The sequence below is a fragment of the Oncorhynchus keta genome, chromosome 14 (genome assembly GCF_023373465.1).
Source record: "Oncorhynchus keta strain PuntledgeMale-10-30-2019 chromosome 14, Oket_V2, whole genome shotgun sequence".
NCBI classification, from domain to species: domain Eukaryota; kingdom Metazoa; phylum Chordata; class Actinopteri; order Salmoniformes; family Salmonidae; genus Oncorhynchus; species Oncorhynchus keta.
Window position 1 is genome coordinate 20,716,892 of NC_068434.1, and position 16,692 is coordinate 20,733,583.

Here is a 16,692-nt window from a genome sequence, read left to right on the forward strand (position 1 = left end):
AGCAACAGTGTGTGAAAACCTTGTGAAGACTTACAGAAAACGTTTGACCTCTGTCGTTGCAACAAAGGGTATATAACAAAGTATTGAAATAAACTTTTGTTATTGACCAAATACTTATTTTCCACCATAATTTGCAAATAAATTCATTAAAAATCCTACAATGTGATTTTATGGATTTTCTTTTATAATTTTGTCTGTCATAGTTGAAGTGTGCCTATGATGAAAATTACAGGCCTCTCTCATCTTTTTAAGTGGGAGAACTTGCACAATTGGTGGCTGAATACTAAATACTTTTTTGCCCCACTGTATATCCATAAAGCTTGTATATCAGATACTTACTGAACAATAATATAAACGCAACACGTAAAGTGTTGGTCCCATGTTTCATGAGCTGAAATAAAAGATCCCAGAAATGTTCCATACACACAAAAAGCTTATTTCTCACAAATGTTGTGTACAAATTTGTTCACATCACTGTTAGAGTGCATTTCTCCTTTGCCAAGATAATCCATCCACCCGACAGATGTCGCATATCAAGAAGATGATTAAACGGCATAATCATTACGCAGGTGCACCTTGTGCTGGGGACAATAAAATGGCACTCTAAAATGTGCAGTTTTGTCACACAACACAATGCCACAGATGTCTCAAGTTGAGGGAGCATGCAATTGCGGAATGCAAGAATGCGGACTGCAAGAAATGTCCACCAGAGCTTTTGCCAGAGAATGTAATGTTAATTTCTCTACCATAAGCCGCCTCCAACGTCATTTAAGAGAATTGGGCAGTATGTCCAACCGGCCTCAGAACTGCAGACCACGTGTAGTAACGGCAGCCCGGGTTCTTCACCTGCAGGATCGTCTGAGACCAGCCACTCAGACAGCTGAGGAAACTGTGGGTTTGCACAACCAAAGATTTTCTGCACAAACTGTCAGATACCGTCTCGGGGAAGTTGATCTGCGTGCTCGTTGTCCTCACCAGGGTCTTAACTTGACTGGAGTTTGTCTTTGTAACCGACTTCAGGGGGCAAATGCTCACCTTCAATGTCCACTGGCATGCTGGAGAAGTATGCTCTTCACGGATGAATCCAGGTTTCAACTGTACTGAGCAGATGGCGGCGTGTGGGCGAGCGGTTTGCTAATGTCAACATTGTGAACAGAGTGCCCCATGATGGCGGTGGGGTTATGGTATGGGCAGGCATAAGCTACGGACATTTGAACACAATTGCATTTTATCAATGGCAATTATCGTGACGAGATCCTGAGGCCCATTGTTGTACCATTCATCCGCTGCCATCACTTCATGTTTCAGCATGATAATGCACGCCACATGTCGCAAGGATCTGTACACAATTCCTGGAGGGCTTGGTCGGTAGGGATGTCCTTGTCTCATCGCGCACCAGCGACTCCTGTGGCGGGCCGGGCGCAGTGCGCACTAACCAAGGTTGCCAGGTGCACGGTGTACCCTCCGACACATTGGTGCGGCTGGCTTCCGGGTTGGATGAGCGCTGTGTTAAGAAACAGTACGGCTGGTTGGGTTGTGTATCGGAGGACGCATGACTTTCAACCTTCGTCTCTCCCGAGCCCGTATGGGAGTTGTAGCGATGAGACAAAAGATAGTAGCTACTACAACAATTGGATACCACGAAATTGGGGAGAAAAAAGGTAAAATTCAAAAATAAAAACTATATGCAAAGGAAATAAATGGTGGTCACAGCAGATACTGACTGGTTTTCTGATCCACGCATGACTTTTTGTTTTAAGGTGTCTGTGATCAACAGATCTGTATTCCCAGTCATAGATTAGGGCCTAATTAATTAATTCAATTTACTGATTTCCTTATATGAACTGTAACTCAGTCAAATCTAAGAAATTGTTGCATTTATATTTTTGTTCAGTGTACATAAAGTGATCCTAACCTTGTGTCTCCCCCCACACCCACAGGTGATTGAGTGTATTACACAGGGGCGTGTCCTGCAGCGGCCTCGCACCTGTCCCAAAGAGGTGTACGACCTGATGCTGGGGTGCTGGCAGAGGGAACCCCACATGAGACACCACATCAAGGATATCCACAGCTTACTGCTCAACCTAGCCAAGGCCTCTCCTGTCTACCTGGACATCCTTGGCTAAGAGAGTGTGTTTGTGTGCGCATGGTTGAGTGTGTGTTTGAAGCTACGATCAAACTCTTTAAGGCAATCAGAAGATTCCCCAACTATTCCCTTGTGCCCTACCCTCCCCCGCTCCCTCTCTCTCATACTTTCTTCCTACTTCTACTCTGTCATGCATCTCTTTACCCACCATCTATTTTCTTCCTACTCAAGAGACATTAAGAATGGTTTGCAGTGGGAAGGCTTCCATTTCTTCAAAGGCTTTTTAACAGCGCCTAAATGGTCTACTGTAAATGGCTAAGAGGGCTGTACTATAGTATATACGAGCAGGCAGTGGGAGGTGCCATTTGGTCCAATTGGTTTCTGGAAACTCCATCCTTCTGTAAATAAATCCCCTGGAGTCCAGAAGAGGTGCCTCCACTGCAGATGGGTGATTTTGTCTCTGTACATACCGGACATACAGCTACCAGACCCCAGCAATGTCCTGAAAAGACTTGAGACGCATTGCACCATCTGAGGAGACATAGAAGCAACCAGACTATTATTTCCCTCATGTCAACAAGGCATGACATAAGACATTTCCCCTCATGCTGACAAACAAGAACAAATTAAATGCTATAACTAAGTGGTATTCAAAGTCAGGGCAACAAATGGGGGTTGGGGGGACCAAAAAATTAAGAGCACAGATTATTGTATGGGACAATATAAGATCATTTGAAAAACATTTTATTCAGTATTTTTATTTATTTGTTTCTTTTCATTTTGGTAAGATATGAAAATGCAATGAATTTAATGTTAATTGTGAATGTAAAAATTCTATGATTTTAAGGTTGTGTCATAAAATTTTGGGTGGGGTCGTGAGAAATTATTGGGGGGAAAAATGGGATCCTCATAAATTCTGATGAAAAAATGGGGTCCCCACTAAAAATGTTCTAACTGAGAAAGAGAGTTTGGGCGGGGTCTGTGTGAGATGGTCCTTTCATTGTTAGTGGTGAGGATCTCCGTTTAGGCGTGGTTGGGTCAACTGTGGTAGAATCATGACACACACACACACACACACACACACACACATCTCCACCCCCTACTACATAAACACTCAAAAGGCTTCTGAAGGAAATTTAATTGTGCATGTTTTATTATTTTAGTCTTGGCCACAGTGCTTTAGCCACGCAGCCCCAGCCCTTGTCAGTAATGGTGTAATGTATATTTCATTAAGGAGCTCATGTTGGCCATTAGCACAGTCTCCCCTCAGACATGTAAGACATTGTTTTATGGGAGGGAAAGGAGATGAAGAAGTGGGGAGAAGGAGAGAGACAGCGAGATAGAGAAGAGTGAAGAGGGAGAGCACGAGGCCTGAATGTCTGCAGGGAAATAGAGAGATAACATCCATCATAGTGCGGTCTGGACGGTTTTAGAACCCACAGCTCTTTACTTCACACACCTCGCATTTCTATGGGCTCCTCAACCCCACCACCCCACACACACAGCATTTTATTGTTTTGGTCATATGCTCATTGCTATTTGTTTTGTTCTATTTATCATTTTTGATATCTACTGTATGTTCACCATGCCCATTTTGTATTTCTTGTAAATTCTTTGGTCTGAATCGAGGTCTGAATCAAATTCAAAGTGAGTGATTAAATTGATTATGCTGACAGTATTGAGTGTGTATGTGTGCATCCATAATAGTGCACTACTTTTGACCAGGGCCCGTATTGGGCTTTGGTCAAAAGTAGTGCACTAAAAAGGGAATATGGTGTTATTTTAGACATAAACAGCCACACACAGTCTGAGTCCTTGCACACAGTCACTGTTGAATTTTCCTGCCTGCCACATGATACACACAGTAGGTCCAATCAATATCATCCATTCCACAAAGACAATGGATGTCCTTCTGTACCAGAGCAAATGGAACAATGCTATACAGGTATTAAACATTGGTCATACAATGATGTTGTGCATTACAAAGCAGCATTGTGTGCATGGGCCTTCGGTGTGGCCCATGCACACAATGCAGTTGGCAGTGAGAGAACTGCCAGTGTGAGAAAGAGCACTGTGTGAATACGAATGTGCCAACGAACTAAGGAACCACTCTTAATGCTCTGTGTGGATTTATCCTACATGAACTGGCTAAAGTGGGACATGGTAATGGTTGCTAATGAGGGAAGAAGCTATCAGAGGACTGCAATGGAAGACATTTCTATGGAACTCTCTTCCATCACAATGGACCCAGTCTGAGTCTACTGTACATCCTGGTCCAGTTACTGTTACTAATGGAGCCTTCCCAGAATCCTCTCTGTTGTAGGGTCCACTTACCGATATGCTCTAGGCAATGGGCGGCACCAATCGCAGTGGTATCGATCTCTTTGGTCAGAAATTGACATCTCAAAAGGAACTGACAATCACAACCTTCAACAAGTGACCTGTTGCATAGTTACAAATTTCCTTTAGTTACAACCTCATCCATGCTGTGTACGTGATAGTCCTAAACATTGGTGTTTAGCTGTGATATACCGTATTACTTTTCTTAAATACAAGAGGACAAAATGAACAAAACTGTATAAATGTTAAAACCCCCCCAGACTGTCACTCTTTAGATTGGAATCGTATTTGTCTGACAAGGACAAGAGAGATGGACAGTTGCCATTGGCCACATAACAATTTCTTCTGTTTCACGGATATACAGTATTTTGCTTGCAAACCTATACAGCCCCATACAACCCCATATATCCCTATCCAACCCTATACATTCCTATCCAACCCTATACATTCCTATCCAACCCCACACATCCCTATCCAACCCCACACATCCCTATCCAACCCTTTACATTCCTATCCAACCCCACACATCCCTATCCAACCCCACACATTCCTATCCAACCCCACATCCTTATCTAACCCCACATCCCTATCCAACCCCACATATCCCTATCCAACCCTTTACATCCCTATACAACCCTTTACATCCCTATACAACCCCATCCCCAACCCATCATTCCTATCCAACTCCACACATCCCTATACAACCCTTTACATCCCTATCCAACCCACATTCCTATCCAACCCCACACATCCCTATCCAACCCCGCACATCCCTATTACAACCCCATTTCATCCCTATCCAACCCCATACATCCCTATCCAACCCCATACATCCCTATCCAACCCCACACATCCCTATCCAACCCCACACATCCCTATCCAACCCCATACATCCCTATCCAACCCCACACATCCCTATCCAACCCCACACATCCCTATTACAACCCCTACATTTCATCCCTATCCAACCCCATACATCCCTATCCAACCCCATTACATCCCTATCCAACCCCATACATCCCTATCCAACCCCACACATCCCTATCCAACCCCCCATCCAACCCCACACATTTCATCCCTATCCAACCCCTCCAACCCCATTACATCCCTATCCAACCCCACACATCCCTATCCAATACAACCCCACAATCCCTATCCAACCCCATCCCTATCTAACCCCACATCCCTATCCAACCCCTATCCCTACAACCCCCACATCCCTATCATCCCTATACAACCCCACACATCCCAACATCCCATACATCCCTATCCAACCCCACACATCCCTATACAACCCCCACATCCCTATCCAACCCCCATCCCTATCCAACCCCACACATCCCTACAACCCCACACATTCCCTATTACAACCCCATTTCATCCCTATCCAACCCCGTACATCCCATCCAACCCCATTACATCCCTATCCAACCCCTATCCAACCCCATACATCCCTATCCAACCCTATACATTCCTATCCAACCCCACACATCCCTATCTAACCCCACATCCCTATCCAACCCTATACATCCCTATACAACCCCACACATCCCTATCCAACCCCACATATCCCTATCCAACCCCTATACATCCCCATCTACATCCCCTAACCCCACATCCCTATCCAACCCTTTACCCCATCTACATCCCTATCCAACCCTTTACATCCCTATCCAACCCCACACATCCCTATCCAACCCCACACATCCCCCAACCCTTTACATCCCTATACAACCCCAACCCCATACATCCCACATCCCTATCCAACCCCACATCCCCCATACATCCCTATACAACCCCCCAATCCCCCACCCTTTACATTACAACCCCATATCCCATCCCTTTACATCCCTATACAACCCCATCCCTATCCAACCCCGTACATCCCAATCCCCCACATCCCTATACCCCAACATCCCTATACATCCCTACAACCCCATACATCCCCACATCCCCATTTACATCCCTATCCAACCCCATACATCCCTATCCAACCCCCCTTTACATCCCTATACAACCCCCAATCCCCCTACATCCCTATCCAACCCCATACATCCCTAGCCAATCCCCCATATCTACATCCCTATCTTTACATCCCCCAACCCCCACATCCCTATCTAACATCCCACATCCCTATCCAACCCTTTACATCCCTATCTAACCCCACATCCCTATCCAACCCTTTACATCCCTATCTAACCCCACACATCCCTATCCAACCCTTTACATCCCTATACAACCCCACACATCCCTATCCAACCCCACACATCCCTATCCAACCCCATACATCCCTATCCAACCCCATACATCCCTATCCAACCCCATTACATCCCTATCCAACCCCATACATCCCTAGCCAACCCTATTACAACCCCATACATCCCTATCCAACAATCCTCCAATGGAACTGAAAACTGTGACTGAGCATTATCCTCTCTGGAATGTATCTTCACTGTCCCTTTCTTTCTTCATGTGTTCTCTCCCAGCTGTTACACTGTCAACTGTGACCTCCCTGATGGGTCAGTGAGAGGAGTGTGTGTGTGTGTGTGTAGGCTTGCAGCAGAGCAGAACAAAATGTGCTGTATACAACGCATCTGGTTCTGATGGCTTTAGCCTCAGTGCTGTGGCAGGTGTTCCATAACGTGTGTAATAATAATGTGATCAGCTTCTCTCAATGAAACGGACAACTCTGTTGTGACACGGTGTCATTAATTAAAGTGTTATGTCTTACCTCATCCTAAGCAGATCTGATGTCTGGTGTCTCTGTGTGAATGAGGGAGTGTTAGCGCAATGAGTGTGTGTTGGGAGTGTTTGAGTACAGTAGCCTATAGAACACTTTAAAAGAGCTAGAACATAGAAACAAATGGCCTTTACTAGGCCTACACATTGCTTTACAAATCAGTTCTAATGTCACAAAGGGTGATATAACAGGTCCTTACATCTAGAGCTTTGCCAAATGTGGCATAATCTTTTGTGACATCTGCTTACAAATCATTTGTGAAGCATGTCTATATGTTTGATAAAGGACTAATGAAGGCTTCAACTTTAGTTTGTTTATTAGTGTGTTCAGCCTCTAGATCGAATGCTCTCATACACAGCCAACCCAATTATAGTTATCACAATGGGGTCTGACCATGTGTGGATAAAGTTTCGAGTTTTTAAATCCCTCACGCAATTAAGACATTAATATAAGTACCCCTATCTTCTTATTCCACTGAACAAAACCTTTGTCGAAAATGAAATGATAAACATATAAAGAGTCAAATCATCCCCTGTATCGGTGTGCATGCTGCATGCGTGCAAGGACAAGAGTGAAGGATAGTACAATTCTCTTTGGTGTGTATAAAATAGAATCTCTGGACTCTGCACTCATAAAAATACTTTTAATCAGTGCACAGAGTAGTGAGGCAGAGAGGCCATAAACGCAAATCAATGTCACAGACACAGAGGAAAAGCCAACAAGCTCTCACAGTCTCACTTCAAATTTAGACATTCAACATGAAATCTTATTAAAAATCTGTTCATATACACCCCCAGGAAGAATTTGACACTTAAAAAATAAATTCTGACCAATGATCACTTAGATGTGGCCATTTTCACGTTTTCATACATTCTTAGAACATTTGGGAATTACGTATACTAAGGCATTTATGAAAATTCTATAGCAATATAGAGTGGGAAAGCGTATGTGGGAGTATGTGGACATCCCTTCAAATTTGTGGATTTGGCTATGTCAGCCACACCCGTTGCTGACAGGTGTATAGAATTGAGCACACAACCATGCAATCTCCATAGGAAACATTGGTAGTAGAATAGCTTTACTGAACACTACTTGCTCGAATGCATTAATGCTAACTGTAAAGTTTGGTGGAGGAGGAATAACGGTCTGGGGCTGTTTTCATGGTTGGGGCTAGACCCTTAGTTCCAATGAGATATAGCATATAATGACATTCTAGACAATTCTGTGCTTCCAACTTGGCAACAGTTTGAGGAATGCCCTTTCCTGTTTCAGCATAGCAATGCCCCCATGCACAAAGCGAGGTTCATGCAGAAATGGTTTGTCGAGATCGGTGTGGAAAAACTTGACTGGTCTGCACAGAGCCCTGACCTCAACCCCATCAAACACCTCCGATTTCAGAGCACTCTTGGGCCTCAGTTATGCACATCAACAACAACAAGATGAAAAACTAATGCTAGCCAGACCAATATGAGCTCAAATATAACAAAGGAACATTAGATAAACCCTCTCAAACTTTTTTCAGCTAGTTGGCCATCAAAATTGCACTGATAAACAATTGGGAATTGTAGACTACTCCTCCTTCTGCAGCTTTCCTGCCTGGCTAAAGTTGGCTAGCTTGCCATAGCAGAGCTGGTTAGCTAGGCTGTTTATATGTTATCTAGAGCATTCGTGACTAACTATTGTTTTGCCTACGTTTACTGACACCGGTCATATTCAGCAGGTCTTGCGTAAATTCATCAGTTATTCTGCGCTCTGACACACTCAGACGAGAGTGCTGTGAAAACGGAGTAGATAGCTAGAGTGAATTTGCGAAATCAAGAAATACGCTGGATAACTGGATAACATTCGTTCAAGTTCTTGCTAGCTAACCAAATGACACCTGCATCTGTAGCTGTGTATAGCCATTGAAAAACGATGAGGGGAAAGTTAAGTCACTCACCCACTCCTCCAATGACATGTCATCAAAGCGTTGGCTAGATAGCTGTTACCCTCCGTGTTTTTAGCTTCCTACATGAATAGATATGCTAGCCTATTAGCCACATTATAACTGACTTATGATCATTGCCCTTGCAAGTTTGATTGCATTGACATCCCCAGCGTTACATTTGTCAATTTTTTTTCCATAATATTGAGTCATTTTAACTGAAACAGTGCATCCCGAATAGAGTCAGCAAAAAATGTACCAGGCCAGATGTGATTTACAATCTGCTAGCAATATTTTACCAAGAACTGTATTGGTGAATTATATTTATCATGCATTGAACTGCCAAAAATGCCTTAGTGAACGCCATGGAATGTTGAGTCAAATATAACCTATTTTTAAAACCTCTTATACAGTTGATTTTGTAGCATAAACTGAGAATTATATTGTAATGAAACAGCAGGGAGAAGGTCTCGAGTCGATTTTCCTTCTTTCAAAGAGCGCGTCCTCGCGCAGGAACGCGCTCACCAGTCAAGCACACGCACTGTCGTGGATGCGAGGTCCGATCACTTCTGATAACAATGTAATGAAACAGGCAGGGAGCAGGTCTCGAACCCTAGACCTTCGAGCCCGAGGTCCGGCGCGCTATCGACTAAACCACTGTCAGTTCCACTTTTATTTTGGATGGTTAAGGTAAAGTTTAAGGTTTGGGGATAGGCTTAAAACAAAAATATAAAAAATAACTTTCTCCTGCTAGATTCAAACATGCTACCTTTGGAACCACAGGCAGACGCTTACTCATCCACATCACCCTAGCAACACCCAACTCTACCTGAAGGTAACAGTGCTCACTGTTGCCCCTAGTGGTCGGTTTCCACGTCAACACCTGACGTCCTTAGGCAAGGATGGACGTCGGATACTGAATTGTATCACAAGTGACCTGCCTGGGAAAAGCTATCAGTGTGTACATGTAAATAGTCAGCACAGAGTACACACTATCCTCACACTGCTATATCTCTATGAGGCGGCAGGGTAGCCTAGTGGTTAGAGCATTGGACTAATAACTGGAAGGTTTCAAGTTCAAACCCCCGAGCTGACAAGGTACAAATCTGTCGTTCTGCCCCTGAACAGGCGGTTAACCCACTGTTCCTAGGCCGTCATTGAAAATAATATTTTTTTCTTAACTGACTTGCCTGGTTAAATAAAGGTAAAATAAAAAAAATAAAAAATACAAATATGACACATCCACCACACCCAAATAATCATTCACCATAATAATGCCACACACAGACATACTGTATCTTCCTTCCATACAGTACAGTGTATTTGCTGTAGTCTGGCTGATTATGGCAGGAGAAATGTGGTGTTCCTTTGAGGGGGATCCTATCCATTGAAGTTGAGTCAAGTTTTTAAAAATCAAGGCACCAGCTGCAACACAATTTGTAGTTACCCAACTTTGGGCATTCAAGTTCTGCTAACATACATTCCTGAGTACTTCTCCTGTCCTATCCGGTGTCCTGTGTGAATTTAAGTATGCTCTCTCTAATTCTCTCTTTCTTTCTCTCTCTCTGAGGACCTGAGCCCTAGGACCATGCCTCAGGACTACCTGACATGATGACTCCTTGCTTTCCCCAGTCCACCTGGCCGTGATGCTGCTCCAGTTTCAACTGTTCTGCCTGTGATTATTATTATTTGACCATGCTGGTAATTTATGAACATTTGAACATCTTGGCCATGTTCTGTTATAATCTCCACCCGGCACAGCCAGAAGAGGACTGGCCACCCCACATAGCCTGGTTCCTCTCTTGGTTTCTTCCAAGGTTTTGGCATTTCTAGGGAGTTTTTCCTAGCCACCGTGCTTCTACACCTGCATTGCTTGCTGTTTGGGGTTTTAGGCTGGGTTTCTGTACAGCACTTTGAGATATCAGCTGATGTACAAAGGGCTATATAAATACATTTGATTTGATTTTGATTGGCCAATGTTGAATAAACTAGAAATAGTACTGCAGCTAGTTGCCTTGATTAAAAAAAAAACATGTATCAACTTTTGATTTCAAGTCATCTCAACTTAAAGATGTAAGGGTATCAGATGAACTATACATTTATGTTGGATGAACTATAATATAGATGTTTCCTCAACTATGGAATTACTTTGTTATTGACAGATAATTTCTAGTTTCAGTCATGATCTAATTACTGAACCAGAAAGTTTTTTTCTTTCAAATACTTCCTGACTAACCCCAGAATATGTCCTGACTAACCCCAGAAAGCGTCCTGACTAACCTCAGAATACGTCCTGACTAACCCCAGAATACGTCCTGACTAACCCCAGAATATGTCCTGACTAACCTCAGAATACGTCCTGACTAACCCCAGAATACATCCTGACTAACCCCAGAATACGTCCTGACTAACCCCAGAATACGTCCTGACTAACCCCAGAATATGTCCTGACTAACCCCAGAATGCGTCCTGACTAACCTCAGAATACGTCCTGACTAACCCCAGAATACGTCCTGACTAACCTCAGAATACGTCCTGACTAACCCCAGAATACGTCCTGACTAACCCCAGAATACGTCCTGACTAACCCCAGAATACGTCCTGACTAACCACAGAATACGTCCTGACTAACCCCAGAATATGTCCTGACTAACCCCAGAATATGTCCTGACTAACCCCAGAATATGTCCTGACTAATCCCAGACTACATCCTGACTAACCCCAGACTAGATAATCAGGTACAACAATCGCACTAATGGTTCAAACAAATCCATTTTTTGGCTATATCTGGTGTAATGCATCATATTTTAGTCTATATGTTATAATTGTAAACTGTCCCTGACAAGTATATTGACTAAAATAACGAGACATGTATTTTAAGCCAACGCAGTGTTTTAAATTGGGTCTTAGCAAACTAAACTATTTTGTGTGATCAACTCAGCTATATGTGTTGCAATATTTAAGTTCACACAAGTTCACACAACATTGTTTTTCAAATCCGAAACCTGTGTGTCTTCTGTGTGGAGAAAGTGTGGCGATAATCTGAGACGACATTATGAAACGAACACGCGGACAAAACAAGAATATGGACATGGCCCAAAAGGCTGGCCCTCAAATCTCGATAAGGGTTGATCTTGATTTATTATTAGAACCGGCCCGCAGACCGCAGCAAGCCGGCAGCCCGCAGATCTTTTAACCAACATACAGCAGTTGTCAGCATCACAGTAAAATTAACTTTCAGATACCCATCAAAAAAACCGGGGTTTTCAAACAAGGTGGGAGTCGGAGTATTTGTTCACAGAAAAGAATACATTATGAAACGAAACACGCGGACAAAAACAAGAATATGGACATGGAACAAAGGCTACAAAAGGCAGAGGGTCCTGACAGAGTAGACCCCAGAGGAATGCATACGCATGATTTGTATGAAGAGGTGTCAAGATGTGTAAATCCTGACTAACCCGATGTGTGGACACAGGACAGAATATGTGCGGTAAAGCCTTGAAAATGGAGCATGTAATGAGCATCATCACAGTTAACTTTATCAGAGCCAAAGGTTTGAAACAGTTCCCAGAATATTTGCCTTATCACACAGAGGTGCGATGGCTAAGCCAGGGAAAGGTGCTTCAAAGATGTTTCGATATTTGTCTGTTCTTGGACAGCAAAGGAAAGACACAACACAACTCCGAGACGAAATGTTTCTGTGTGAAATGGCTTTTCTGTGTGACATTACGAGTCATCTGAATGCAATGAACTTGCAGCTGCAGGGTCGGGATGTCATCTCGATATGTACAGTACAGTGAAGGCATTTAAAACCAAACTGACTCTAGATAATGAGCCACTTTCCCAGCTACAGACCAATCTCTACCAGTGCGTTCCCGAGCGCACAGTTGGCTAAAAATGGTTCAATTTGCTGACTTTGAAGCACAAAAAGCAGGTTGGAACTGCTCGGTAACCCATTTGCTGTTGACGTGGAAAGCTCACCACCAAACCTCCAAATGGATATTGACCTCCAATGCAATGATGCACTGAGGGCAAAATATGCGGCATATTTTCCCCGACACAATGCCCCAGCTGCGCATCCAGGCTGCTCAAATGTTTAATTGAACAACTGTTTTCTTTGATGAACTTGAACAAAACATCACACAGAAGTCGACTTACTGCTGAACACCTCCACTCAATTCTGAGGATTTCCTCAGCTCAGAGCCTTAGAACATTGATGAACTTGTGGAAAAGATGGGACACCACCAAGTTCAAACCTCAAACAAGTGAACATTACTGTGCAATCACATATTTAGAGTTTTTTCAGTTCAAGTTTAAAAGTTAAAGTTTAATATTTGTTTTCAAACTAAACAAAGTGTTGTTTTTGTAGATTTTGCACTTTATTTTATTGTATTTCAACAATTATATTTTTAAAATATTTCATTGCTATATGTGCCCACTTTTTGCTAAAATAGAAAATATAGGCTACTGATGGTGTTAGAGGGTTTCTTTCATTTAATGTTCATGTTATGGGGATTTTTATATAAAGGAAATTTGTCTTTTGTGTCTGTTGAAAATTAAAGATTACTGACAGAGCCATAAGAAAATATTGCTGATCATATTGGAATATATTTGTTAGGTTTTCAGTAGGTTCAATTAGGTTTAGACTTTTCATTTAAAAATTTTTCAATGAACATTGAAACTTGTAGAATTTTTATCCATTTGACTTTGACACCCCTGGGTTAGAGGGTTATTTCATGTCAACTCAACAATTTCCTAATTTTAAGTCTCGCCAACTTGAATATTTAAGCAACATGGAATTTTCTTAGTTGCATTTTTTAAAAGTGTAGGTGGAGTTGAAGAGGAAGGATGAAGTGGAGGGAGAGAAGGGAAAGGGCTGGGGGTAGTCGAGGACCTCTTGTCCCCATACAACCTCTGTTCTACAGAGCACCCCTGTGCCTCTCCATTGAGAGGTTTTGTGTAGTGTGTAGTGTGTGTGTGTCCTAGCAGATGTGATTCCTCCAATGCCAATGAAGGCAGTTTGACTGGAGCTCAAGAGAGAAGGCTTAATGAATGTTCACAGTGTCACCATGGAAACATTTGTTTGATACTTTTTAGGCCAGAGAACGTGCAGTTGGCACTCTCTCTCTGTGTGTGTATGTGCGTGTGTGTGCACGCATGCACGCACGTGTGTGTCTGTGTTGGGAGAAGGCACTAGAACAAAAAGGTCCTTTTGTGTTAGAGAGGATGTTAGAGACGCCACCTTTTGGTTGAAGTGAAAAGTCATCAGTTTACTATCAACGTGTTCCACAATATTTTACAGTTTTCTTTTTTATCACTTTAGTACTGTTTTCACAAGTAATGTGGTGATGTTTTTGGGGGGCCCAGTGGCCCTGTCTAACTTAGGTGGCTAATAACTTATCTTATCTTATATTATCTTATCTAACTTATCTGGCTAATAACAGGGGCTTCAAGGGAAACAAATGGGCCGGTATGTGTGTGTGCATGTGTTGCATACTGCTCATCAAGCTTTGATTATTTTAATCATGCATTATTGTAATAGTGAATGCCAAAAAAACAAACATGTGCACCCCTTGGGGTCCCAAGGACCGAGTTTGGGAAAAGCTGTAAGAGTTGAGTACCCATGGTATAAAGAAAGACAAGAATACAACAGAAAGCAGAAAGTGCATTTTTGTGGGGAAGGGGACTAGACATGTGAATAGATGACTATTGAAACATTCCTCTGCCTTTGTGAGACTTTACTTTCTGACTGCACTTCTTTAGTATCTTTTTTGGTGTCTTTGACACGGAAAAGCCTGCGGCTATATTAAGATTCATAAGCCAAATGATCGTTTGTAATATAACACACATATTGATACAGACAGATGTCTAGACTGCCTCCACATGTACCCTCTCAAATTCTCATACAGACATATCCGCCGGTTGCCATGGTGATCCTTAATTCTATTGAAGTAAGGCTTCATTGTTGTGGCCAAATAAAGTGCTCACTATTGATTGCAATTAGGAAATGTATCTACTATTACCATTGATTTTAATAAGATAAGATGTTTATGCATTGATGAAAGATTATGACTAGGTGTTACACACCAATACAAATACACTTTGTGTGGGCTATCACACGCTTGCTTGCGCACGCAGGCACACTTATAATGCAATCCTTAATAATACGTGCAGAGTAAAAGAACACAGGCACATGGTTGAAGAGGTGGTGGTTAGGGCTGGGCGATAAATCAATATCAATAATTATCGATAGCGACGTAAAGACGTTTAGATTCATTTTCGATAATGTCGATATAGAATAATTAGGTACAGCAGTCCATTTCACCTCTGACGCAGTAGTAACATGCGGAGAAGTGACAATATGCACGTGGAGAGGTATACGCCCACTAAAAACCACTTAGCACCTCGAGTGATAGAGAAGCCACTATTAACCACAAAATGAGTGATGTAGGAGAAAACAGTGGCAGTGATAGCCATGGAGAAGGAGAAGCTTCAAACGAAGACATTATTGATAAAAAGGGTTAAACTGTTTCAGTAATTTGGAAGTGGTTTGGCTTTTTGATGTCCGACCTTTTTCATCTGAAGCAAAAATCACTCTTTGGAACATGCAGAAAGTTTGAGTTTGCGCCACGGTATTGATAAACGCCCCTCAAGCTCCAGGCCAATCTAGGGATGTTTGCCCGAAGCAGTCAACACGATAGTGTTTATGCCCTACAAGCAAATATCAAAAAGACAAAGACATCACAAATACTATTATGCATTGCATTACTAAGGACATGCTACCAATTAGCACAGTCGAAAAGGAAGGTTTCAAGAGGCTTATCAATTTAATTGACCCCAGGTATGTGCTCCCTGGCCGCAAACATGGAACAATTTTGCTTAAAGTATAATTTAATGTGTAGCGCCCCCTAATAAAAAATGTAACCTTTATTTAACTTGGAAAGTAAGGTTAAGAACAATTTCTTATTTACAATGACAGCCTATCGGGGAACAGTGGGTTAACTGCCTTGTTCAGGAGTAGAACAACAGATTTTTACCTTGTCGGCAAAACACCAGTCTCAATGTCAACAGTGAAGAGGTGACTCCGGGATGCTGACGTTCTAGGCAGAGTTCCTCTTTCCAGTGTATGTGTTCCTTTGCCCATCTTAATCTTTTCTTTTTATTGGCCAGTCTGTGATATGTTTTTTTTTTTAACTCTGACTAGAAGGCCAGTATCCCGGAGTCGCCTCTTCACTGTTGACGTTGAGACTGGTGTTTTGCGGGTACTATTTAATGAAGCTGCCAGGCATCAGTTGTGAGGCATCTGTTTCTCAAACTAGACACTCTAATGTACTTGTCCTCAGTTGTGCACCGGGGCCTCCCACTCTTCTTTTTATTCTGGTTAGAGACAGTTTGCGCTGTTCTGTGAAGGGAGTAGTACACAGCGTCGTACAAGATCTTAAGTTTCTTGGCAATTTCTCACATGGAATAGCCTTAATTTCTCAGAACAAGAATAGACTGACGAGTTTTGGGAAGAAAGTTATTTGTTTCTGGCCATTTTGAGCCTGTAATTGAACCCACAAATGCTGATGCTCCAGATACTCAACTAGTCTAAAGAAG

At 42.5% G+C, this 16,692-nt stretch overlaps 1 protein-coding gene across 1 annotated transcript in view; it reads left to right on the forward strand.

Annotated features, from left to right (window-relative positions):
• The window catches only part of ntrk2a (neurotrophic tyrosine kinase, receptor, type 2a), a 61,172-nt gene extending 56,125 nt beyond the window's left edge, over positions 1-5,047 (forward strand). The window contains exon 18 of the mRNA XM_052461268.1: positions 1,941-5,047. Within this exon, the coding sequence (XP_052317228.1) occupies positions 1,941-2,126 (186 nt within the window). The 3' untranslated portion in view covers positions 2,127-5,047. The remainder of the gene's footprint in view (positions 1-1,940) is intronic.
• Positions 5,048-16,692: the final 11,645 nt, after the last annotated feature.